The following is an 11364-nucleotide window of genomic DNA, read 5'->3' on the forward strand; positions in this document are numbered from 1 at the left end:
ATGGATTCGAATGAGCTGGAGACGAATGCGATAATTGTTCATGACGAGGCTACTGCTACTGCTACTGGGTCTGTTCCGCCAGAGGAAGGAGGAGAAGGTCCGATCGAAGAGGATGAACCCGATGATGAAGATCCAAGAGAGCGAGACGCCTTTGACATCGAGAAAGCTGTATTGGAGTTTGTAGACGAACCATCGATTGTTCATGATGAGTATCCGGACAGTTCAAGTGATGAAGATGATGAAGCTCGTCGGGTGAGAAAGCGGAACAACATCAGAAAAGTCGATGGGACTTTGTACTATCACCAGACATTCTTCAACGCCATTGCATTTAAGGAAGCTGTACTCGGCCATGCTCTGAAGACTGGATGCAACATCGCACAGTACAGGTATGATAAAACCAAGATTGGATTTAGATGTGCTGGCGATGGATGTATTTGGCGCATATATTGTGCAATCACGAAGAAATGTAGGAGGTGGAGGGTGAATAAGTACATTGATAAGCATACATGTAATCCAAATGGAGATTGTGAGATGTTGAAGGTTCTTGTTATCTCTAGGTTGTTTCTAGATCAAATCAGAGAAGAACCTGAGTATTTCATGCCAATGAAGATAGAACAAACCATTAAAGCAAAATGGAAGATCACTGTATCTAGGCCTCAATGTCAAGCTGCAAGGAATAAAGCTTTGAGATGGATTGAGAAAGAGTATGATGAGCAGTTTGCAAGGCTCCAAGATTATGCGGCTGAGATACGAGAATCAAACCAAGATTCAACTGTTGAAGTTGTCACTGTGACTAACGATGCAGGAGAAGAGGTATTTAACAGTTTCTATGTCTGCTTTGATGTGCTCAAGAGAACATGGAAAGATTCTTGTAGGCCACTAATAGGTTTAGATGGAACCTTTATAAAAGGTAAAGTTAAAGGTCAGTTGCTGGTTGCTTTAGGTAGAGATTCAGATAATGCTATATACCCAATAGCATGGGGGTGTGTACAAGTAGAAAACATAGTAAATTGGTTGTGGTTTGTGAGGAAGATGAAGGCTGATTTGGGACTAATGGATGGTGATGGTTATATCATAATCTCTGATCGCCAAAAGGTAATAAACATTCTGATTTTGGGTTCATTGCTAATGTGTTGTATTTATTCAGTTATTAACCTCTTGCTTTTTTTTTCAGGGACTCATCCGAGCTGTTGAGTTAGAGCTACCAAAAGCTGAGCATAGAATGTGTGTCCGACACATTTATAGCAACTTGAAGAAAAGTCATGGGAAAGATAAAGAGATGAAGAAGTATGTCTGGGATATTGCATGGAGCTACAATGAGAAGGATTTTGAAGCAAACATGATCAAGCTTCAAAACTACAGTGAGATTGTCTGGCGTGATGTGGTAAAGTCGAAACCAAGAACTTGGTGCAGGGCGTTCTACAAGCAAGGGAACTTCTGTGAAGATGTTGAGAATAACTCAGTCGAGTCATTCAACAACTCCATTTTGAAAGCCAGGGACAAAGCATTTGTGCCAATGCTTGAGACCATAAGGAGACTTGCGATGGTCAGGATTGCCAAGAGATCTGCTGAATCTCATGATCACAATGGGAGATGCACGCCATATGTGTCTAAGTTCCTTGCCAAAGAAATTGAAAAAGCTTCTGAATGCCAGATAAGAAGGAGCACAAACGACAGTTACGAAGCTACACTTAGTGGAGTTTCTCATCGGGTAAGCTTGACTGAGAGGACTTGCACTTGTCAGAAATGGCAAATCTGTGGCATTCCTTGTGAGCATGCTTATGGAGTCATGATTGATAGGAAGTTTGAGGTTGAAGACTATGTGTGTTTCTGGTTTCGGACACCTATGTGGAGGAGGAACTACACAGAAGGCCTTGTTCCACAAAGAGGACCTGCTTATTGGCCATCTACCAACCTCCCTAATGTGCATAGACCACCATCACCACCGCAGCCTGGGAGGAAGAAAGGAAAGGAAAGTAAGAAGGACAAAAAGAGGAAGAAAGGACCAAATGAGTCTCCTTCGAAAAAATCATCTAAAAAGTTGAAAAGGATAATGCATTGTGGTATGTGTGGTGAAGCTGGTCACAATTCTAGGTTTCACTCGAAGAAGAAGTCTACTAAACAGGTTAGTAGGTGTAGTTTTCAACAAAATGTGTTAGATAGTATGTGAATCTGACCTTAATTTTGCTTCATCTTGTGTCTTAGACATTTGAACCACAGATTGCTCAAGGCACTCAAGGCACTCAAGTGGAACCATGGATGCATTTTTAGGATGTTTAACTCGGCTTATGTATTGGTTTTGAACCATGGATGCATTTTTAGGATGTTTAACTCGGCTTATGTATTGGTTTTGAACCATGGATGCATTTTTAGGATGTTTAACTCGGCTTATGTATTGGTTTTGAACCATGGATGCATTTTTAGGATGTTTAACTCGGCTTATGTATTGGTTTTGAACCATGGATGCATTTTTAGGATGTTTAACTCGGCTTATGTATTGGTTTTGAACCATGGATGCATTTTTAGGATGTTTAACTCGGCTTATGTATTGGTTTTGAACCATGGATGCATTTTTAGGATGTTTAACTCGGCTTATGTATTGGTTTTGAACCATGGATGCATTTTTAGGATGTTTAACTCGGCTTATGTATTGGTTTTGAACCATTTCTGCCAATGTCTCTGATTTTTTGGTTGTTATTGTTATTGTTATTTTGGTTTCTCATTAGACATAAAAGAGGACACAACAAGAACATAACACTACCAACAACAACACAATACATAACAAACCAAACAACTACAAGCCAATACATAACAAAACCAACAACTACAAGCCAATCAAACTATCACTTTACTCAAACCAATCATGATCATACAACCTACAATTACAACAATCATTATTTTCTTCAGACTTGATTTGGTTTCCAACAGTTCTTCTTCTACCCTCTCAAAAATCTCTTTCTCTAGCTTCATTTGCATCCTCTCAAAAACAATCTTTTGGTGATCTATAGTCTCTGTTGTAATCTGGGATACTGTTTGTTCAAGTACAGCCGTTCTGACAGCCAATCTCTCAATCTCATCCAACAATGCTTAGTCAACCCATTTGAAATTGTGGTTATCATCAATGAGCTACAAAGCACAGAGAATTAGAGTGAAAATTTTCAAAAACAATCCAAAATTCAAACACAATACCTTAAGTGATGCAGCATAACCACACCGATAGTAACGACGGTATGGATTGGCAGCGGACTTTGAAATCAACGCCACGATACTAGCTCCACACCAACATGTCTTCGGTACACCCACAACTCTTCTTCTCTGTTGGACATTGGCTGTTGCACTCGTAGCTCCAGATGAATTGCTCATATCCAAGCTCAGCTGTTGAAGATAGAAATCGAAAATATCGATGAAGAGAGCAAAACTAAAACTAGGGTTCTAAATTTTTTAATTTAGGGATTCTTCATACTGAGTATTTATTTCGGGTTGTGAATAACTCTAATCGGGTCACAATTCGGTTTATTGTATTCGGTTTTTGGTTTCGCATTGGTTTTATGTCATCAACCGAGTAAACCAATGATAAACCACGATTTTAGCATAATGTGTGGACAGAAGTTTCGAACTTTACAATTAGGGGGATACTGGACTGAAACTTACTAATTGGGGGGACAGAGATCGAAGTTTAAAAACTGGGTGGATGTGGTGCTATATGANAACCATATGCCGGAAAATCGCTAATAGTCCATAAAAGCGCAGCTTTAAGGTTGAAGTTTTGATCTAACAAAACATCATAGGCTTCAACCCCGTTGTACCATAGCTCCTTTAACTCGTCGATCAACGGTTGGAGGAAAACATCAAGACTAGCTCTTGGATGATTTGGTCCTGAATTCAGAATTGTTAGGAACAAATACTCACTGTTCATGCACATATCCGGAGGTAAGTTGTATGGTGTCAAGATTATAGGCCATAACGAATGGTGTTTGGACATGCCAAAAGGATTAAAACCATCTGTACATAATCCGAGATAAACGTTTCTTGTTTCTCCTGCAAATGTAGGATGCAGATATTGGAAATTCTTCCACTCTGCTGCATCAGATGGATGACACATTACTCCGTCTTCTGAATCATGCTCAGCATGCCATCTCATCGCCGATGCAGTCTTCTCTGATTGGTACATTCTCTTCAATCTGTCAGTAATAGGTAAATACCACATACGACTAAAAGGTATTCTATTTCTTCCCTCAGTGTCCTTGAACCTTGGTTTTCCACAAAACTTGCAATGCTCCAACTTCGCATCTTCTTTCCAGAAGAGCATACAATTATCTATACATACATCAAATGTATGGTACGGCAATCCTATCTTTCGCATCAAAGACTCTGTCTCGTAGTATGAACCGGTTGCCTGATTACCCTCTGGTAAATACTCCGTAAATAATTCAGCCCATGAGTCCATGCAGGTTTCAGATAAATTATGATCTACTTTGTTGTTCATGAAACGAGCAGCCAACGACAATTTTGACTGACCTTCCCGACACCCATCATAAATTGGATTATTTGCAGCATCTAACATATCATAAAACCGTTTTGCATCTTGGGTAGGTTCTTCATGAACATGAGATCCACTTTCATGTTCATGTTGATGATACTGATTAAATGGTGTAGTACCATGAAATGCATCATTCACCATACCAGCAAATACATTCCCACCATTTCCTCCGTCAAATTCTACTGATTGACCACCCCACGTATAATCTACATTACCATAATGACTACTCGTTCCTTCCCCAACTACATTATAATCCTCACCATGTTCAAACCATACATAATATCCAGGCGTGAATCCTCTACTATGCAAATGCGATGAGATCGTACGAGCATGAAATGACTTTTCATTTTGACATCTAATACAAGGGCAGAGAAACCTACCTCCACTGTTATGTGCTGATGACTGGTTACTTGCAAAAGCTATGAACTGATCTACCCCCTCCAAAAATGCCTTCGAGATATGATTTGTGTCTGGATCGATCCTGTTGTACATCCACTCTCTTGAATAATTCCACATTTTTTCTTCGCTTGTTTTTTTCTCACTTTTTTTCTTCTTTTCTTTTTCTCCTTTTTTCTTTCTCTATTTTTTCGCTCTTTGCTTTTCTTGTACCAAATAATTGAAATGAGAGGTGTGAGAAATGAGACGAGAGAGCGGTTGCTTATATATAGGGATAATGTTATCACCGTTTTGCGACTACCAGATAAGAGTCACAAATTTGCGACCATTTTGTGACTCATTTGCCACCTTTTTACGACCACTTAAGGACTACAATTATATGTCGGCAAAGTACAGTACACCACCTATCCTCAACATTTTCCACGTTTTTAACTAACTTTTGTTTACGACTACTTTGCAACGAAGTTATAACTGATACAGGTAGTTACAACTCCGTCGCAAATTTGTAACGAAATTGCGACCAAAATTAACGACGTCAATGATAGTCGCTAACTCGTTGCTGTTTGCGACTGTTTCGCGACTCGTACTATAGTGCTTTTATAGTAGTCTTAGTTTAGTCGCAAATGAGCAACGCCTTCGCAACTATTTTTATTAGTCGCATATTTAGGACCATTTAGCGACCAAATTTTCTGTAGTTGTGTTATAGTAGCAAATAGGTCACAAAACGGTCGCTAATTTTTGTGACCATTAATGTGGTCGCAAATAGTAGTCTCAAAACAAAGGTTTTCTTGTAGTGAAAAGATATTGTAGATACATGTACGATAGATGTAAAGAGCTTATGTATTGTGGCTTGTCCACTTTTGGATGCACTATTATATCTTCTTCACAATTTGGAATAGACATGTCACCCACAATAAGTCCAGCTATCTCGTCTCCTTGTGGAAGGTCAAATTGTCTACCACGTTCTTAATTTTTGATTAATCTGATTAAGTATTCTTCAATTGTTCTGGATTCATATCTATCTCTAGCAATTCTGAACACTTTAGCTAACTCATTGTATTCATCAAACATTTTAATTAATCCGCTGAGAATACTTTCAACTCATTATTTTTTTCTTTTAGCAAGTGCATTAAGACTGATTTTGTAGTTCATGAGCGATATCATATATGTATAGCTGCGCAAAACGTGGTAGATCTCCTTCGACTGGTAGTAGAGATCCAATTTTGTGGTAATTCTGACCATGCATACGAAAAGTGAAAAGACCATTTCCTGAATTGATATCATAATAAAATTTTCCACCCATTGATGTAAAAGTAAGCATTGAATTATATACTCGTATATTGTTCTGAAACAATGTTGACCCATGCTTCTAGTGTAGCTCTAAGCCGCATATGAGGTTCATCTCTAAGCGCTTTCTCCATCATAACAATCTGATCATTATTCATAATAGTTTTATTCTTTTTGTTGGCTGACTTTTCATTCTTTTCACAGTTTTGGTTTCCATCTCTACTGCTCATGTTTGAAAATTCTAATTGCGTTCGATATATTGGAATGACCTCTTCCTCTCTCTATATATATGACAAAGATATGTAGTCTTTATATTTAAATTCTTTTTCTTTTATGATTAGGCCAAGAATTTTATATAATGTTTGATTATTTTGTATAAATATTATTATTGTAGAAGAATTTTATTTAGAAACTCCATGTATCTTTATCGTCAGATTATTTTTATAATTTATTTTAGGATTAGTAATTTTTTTGTTTCTTATTTTTTTTAAAAATTCCCTTTCTTTTAAAATTAGAAATTTGTGTAAAATTGACACTTGTGACGATCTTGTGAGTTAGTAACTTTTGAAACTGACACATGTCACGATCTGGTGAGTTTGTAACTTTTGAAACCATACTTTATATAATAAGATAACAGTCTTTTTGAATAAATTATTTGATTGATGAAAAAAAATATGAGGTGATCTATTTTTTTTTTCTTTTTTTTACTTCAACAATTTTTTTCTTTATGTAAAGGTGAGTATTTATATATTTCTAGAACAACAATTAATTTTTATGGTAGGTTTTGAATTTTTACATTTTTATTTTTTAAAATTTTAATAAATTTAGAATTGACATGTGTCAACATCTGAATAATACAATTGACACGTGTCACAATCTTGTTAATGAGTAACTTTGACATCAAGCTTTATATAATAAGATTCTTTAAAAATAATATCTATTGAATTAAAAGTTTTACTGAGTAACGGGTCAAAATTTGAATATTTAAATTCAATTTCATATTTTTCTGTTGAATTTTATATTTTTATAAAATATAATAAACTTTAAATAATTTATTTTGAAATAATTTTAAAATATTGAAACTTGATATAAAATTTAGAAACTATAAACACTCTAAAATGATTTGTTATAGCAATGTCAATAATATGTCACTATAATATGAAAGAATTTCAAGAAACTAAGTATATTAAAACAAAAAGTATAACAATATATTAAATTACTCATAATATAATAACTCGCCTTTTAAAAACTATTTACAAAATTATGTCTTATAATGACAATAGATTAGGACCCGTCCCATATGCAGGTTTAAAATTTTTAAAATAAAAATAAATTTAACAAAAAATATAAAATAAATATTTTTAGTAAGTAAAAACTATCTATAAAATTAAATTGATACACGGAGTTGTTCAATGGGATATTTTGTGTAAATGTGGAGACTCTGCGGTTGAGACTATTAATCATGTTTTTTTTGAATGCCCTCGCTCGTGTGAAATTTGGGATTTATCTCCTACTCTGCTCTCGTCGGAGAGTTTTCCTTTTCCATATGAGTCGCTGAACTCGAATTTGGATTTTGTTTTCTGGAGGCGTGCCTCTCAACAGGGTGATCCTGATCAACTTTTTCAATTACCATGGATTTAATGAGCAATCTAGAAGGCCATAAATAAAAAAGTTTTTCAAGGTTTTGGAGATCGAGGCGAATGATATAATTACTCATGCTTTGGGCAATAAGTTAGCCTGGGAAGAGGCGCTCTCTTTTACAACGGTCATGTAAGCTCTATCTCTGTCTTCGGATGTCCATGTTTCTTCACCTGGTTGTCATATTGATGATTCTTGGAAAGCAACCAATGTGCATTCAGGATTGGGCTGGTGGTGTTGCGTTGGTGAGGAGCGAAGCTTGTTGTTGGGGGCCAAGTGGCTAAGACGGAGCCCCTCCCCCTACATTCGGAGTTAGAAGCGTTGTTGTTGGTTATAGAGTGGATACGTGCTGCAGGGATCGCTTGTCAACATTTCGAGACTGATTGTGCTGAGTTACTCACTATCGTGCAGTCCCTGAAGATTGGCCGTCCTTCTCCAACCTGCTCGATGAGTTTAGCTCACTGGAGTCCTTCCCACTATTCTATATATCTTGGATCCCGCGTGCGTCAAATACGAAGGCAGATTGTCTTGCATGTGCTTCGCGTTCTCTTATCACTGAAGTTTCTTTTGTAAACCCCTTCCTTCAAGATTGGACAACTGACCGAGGAATTTTCTTCTAACTTATTGTTTGGTTGAAAAAAAGAAAGTAAATAGACACACTTATAGTTAAAAAATAGTTGTAGATTAGTTCAAAGTTATTAAAATTAAATTAAATTTAACAAAGAATATATATTTAATTCTTTTCATAAGTAAAAATAAAGTATAAAAGTAAAGAGATAAAATTTTAGTTATAGAAAATAGTTCTTTTTTTGTTATAATACACTAATGTAAATCTATTTACAAATCTATTATATACATTACCACTAAAAGTAAATTTGTACACACAAATATATTTTACTGTTAAAATATACTCTTTAGTCTTCACATCTTTATGAACACATTAAATAACCTATTATATGTCTCTTCACTTTAACATTTTTATATTTACAAAAACGCATACGTTAATATTACATACTCCTATCTTATATATTACAATAGCAATATTTATGAATAAATTAATTGATTAGTGAAAAAAAAATATGAGACAATCTACTATTTTTTATTTTAACTTCAACCATCTTTTTTTTTTATGTAAAGGTGAGTATTTAAATTTTTTTAGAAACAGTTATTAATTGTATATTTTCACAATCAATTTTTTATCTTATATAAAAAGTAATTTTTTTCTTGTAAAATTAGCAACTTAAAATTAAAATAAATAAAATATATTATAATTTCGAATTTTATGATATATAAAATATTTATAATTTCCTTATAATGATCTTTTTTAAAATTTTAAAGCTGTTTAAATTTTATACTTTTCTTATAATTTCCTTTTAATATTTTTAAAACTGTTAATAGTTTTGTTTTACATTTGGAAGTTTACAAAGGTTTTTTTTTCTTTAAAAGATTTTAAATAAAATTAGGTTTTCTTTTCTCTATTTTACTTTTATATAAAACATTTTTATGGTAGGTTTTAAATTTTTACATTTTTTGTTATTTAAACTTTTAATAAATTTAGATTTGACATGTATTAAAATCTGAATGATACAATTGACACGTGTCATGATCTTGTTAATGAGTAACTTTGACATCAAGATTTATATAATAAGATTCAAGTCATGATATAAAATATACATTGTTGAAATAACTTCACATACATAAAATAATACAACACATTAAATTTTATTTTAAAATATAAAATATACAAAATTTTGTATAAAATAAAATTTAACCAATGTTATATCACGGGTACTTATCTAGAATCATTAACAATATAAAATTTACAAAATATGTGTCTTTTTCAAGCCATCATATTTAGCATATGATTTAATTGCATAATGTTTTATCCAAAAAATTTTTTTAAAACAATCACATAAATTAAATTTTATATAAAAATTACAATATAAATAAAATGAATTTCAACTCGTGCTCTAGCACGAGTCTTATTCTAGTTGTTTATTATATTGGAACACACAACATATCAAGTTTTAACTCATCAAATCCAAACCCTTTAAATATCTTCAGACTACATATGATTATGGTAAGCAACTAAAATCCCTATATTAGTAAAAGAGAAATACAACTTCTATTTTGGACAAAAATGCCCCAACGACAAAAACAAGAAAACAATGTAAGTAAAGTTAAATAAGACATTTAACAAAAATGAATCGGGTTACATTTTAGCAATAACCCGGAAATTGGCAATCGGATAGTTGCTACAGCGATTATAACAAAACAAAAAATAAGTTGGACTTTAGTGGGCTACGTTAAAAATCAACTTAACGGGCTTAGCGCAAAAATCATTTCCGTTTAAAAACTTTAATGGGTCTCACATGTTCAAAAGTCAATTTAATGGCATACGTTATGAACAAACAAGAACTTTTTTGGAAAAAAAAAAATACTATAATTGGTTTCGCAATCCTATCACGACAACTAAGGGAATCATTACGATATTAAATCTCATCACCTAATTTAAGAATATTTGAAAATCTTACTAAACAGTTTATTAGGGAGGTAATTGATTTCCTAATTCTAAATCTACTTAAATTTTATCCTTAACTAACACTAAAAACAATATCGATATTAAGAGATATCAATCTCATAATTAATTATTGTGATTAATACAACTAATTATAAGAATATACACAAAATCTGACCTAATGGTGGATCTGTGAACTCTTCATATAAATAGGGATGGTTGTCATCAAAGGTTCAATCATCATACCTTTCAGACTATCTCACCTCTCTCTTCTATCATCATTTTTGATCCTATCATGGTCAGCTCTATGTAACAGTTTTAGGAGTTACTTCAAAGAAAGCTCTAAAAAGTATTGATAATGGGCAAAGAAGCAAAACAACAGAAGGAGACGGTTAATGTGATGTTTGAAGTATTTCAAAATCTTTTTTTCAATTTTATATGAAGAAAACTTTTCTTTATCAGGTATACCATCCTATATACCTACATCCACTCAGTATATAGTATATACTCTGCCGTTCACATTTTCTAATAACTAAACTGCATTTTCAGATTTAAAAAAAAAAACGAAGTAAAGGGAAAAGGTGGACTATCTATCTTAGAGGATTTTACCGGAGAAGAACAGATTAAAAAGCCACGATTGATTCAATTCAATCTATTCTTACATATTCAAACATTCAATCTATACAAGTATTTTTGCAGCTGCTCAAAAATACTTTTTAGAAAGTTTTTACATTTAATGCATTGACTTTAATATTAGTTACCAAAACTTCAAAATTAATTATAGGTAAGATTTTTAAATTAAGAAAAATTTTCTACCTCATTCAAACATAAATATATGATTCTCTTTCATTTTTATTTGAATTTATATTTAAATTATCTTAAATTATTTTATAATATATTTAGTTAATAAAAATTGTGATTTTTTCCTGCATTTGAGGTAATACAAAATTTTAAAAACGGACATATATTACTCAATATATAAATA

At 33.2% G+C, this 11364-nt stretch overlaps 2 protein-coding genes across 2 annotated transcripts; one reads left to right on the top strand and one right to left on the bottom strand.

Annotated features, from left to right (window-relative positions):
* On the top strand, nucleotides 1-2271 carry LOC104733413. The gene is made up of 3 exons (XM_010452989.1): nucleotides 1-1095; nucleotides 1175-2125; nucleotides 2206-2271. The coding sequence occupies exons 1-3, from the start codon at nucleotides 1-3 to the stop codon at nucleotides 2269-2271; spliced, it is 2112 nt and encodes a 703-aa protein (XP_010451291.1).
* On the bottom strand, nucleotides 3088-5056 carry LOC104733414. The gene is made up of 3 exons (XM_010452991.2): nucleotides 3719-5056; nucleotides 3190-3375; nucleotides 3088-3126 (listed from the first exon to the last, which is right to left on the bottom strand). The coding sequence occupies exons 1-3, from the start codon at nucleotides 5054-5056 to the stop codon at nucleotides 3088-3090; spliced, it is 1563 nt and encodes a 520-aa protein (XP_010451293.2).

Source organism: Camelina sativa, chromosome 12 (genome assembly GCF_000633955.1).
Source record: "Camelina sativa cultivar DH55 chromosome 12, Cs, whole genome shotgun sequence".
Lineage (NCBI taxonomy): Eukaryota > Viridiplantae > Streptophyta > Magnoliopsida > Brassicales > Brassicaceae > Camelina > Camelina sativa.

Bases quoted from the DNA above. Each gene is read 5' to 3' on its own strand.
- LOC104733413 (XM_010452989.1), top strand. From the start codon at position 1: ATGGATTCGAATGAGCTGGAGACGAATGCGATAATTGTTCATGACGAG. The intron at 1,096-1,174 runs GTAATAAACATT...TTTTTTTTTCAG, and splicing joins TAATCTCTGATCGCCAAAAG to GGACTCATCCGAGCTGTTGA. The intron at 2,126-2,205 runs GTTAGTAGGTGT...CTTGTGTCTTAG, and splicing joins AGAAGAAGTCTACTAAACAG to ACATTTGAACCACAGATTGC.
- LOC104733414 (XM_010452991.2), bottom strand. From the start codon at position 5,056: ATGTGGAATTATTCAAGAGAGTGGATGTACAACAGGATCGATCCAGAC. The intron at 3,127-3,189 runs GTATTGTGTTTG...TGTGCTTTGTAG, and splicing joins GTTATGCTGCATCACTTAAG to CTCATTGATGATAACCACAA.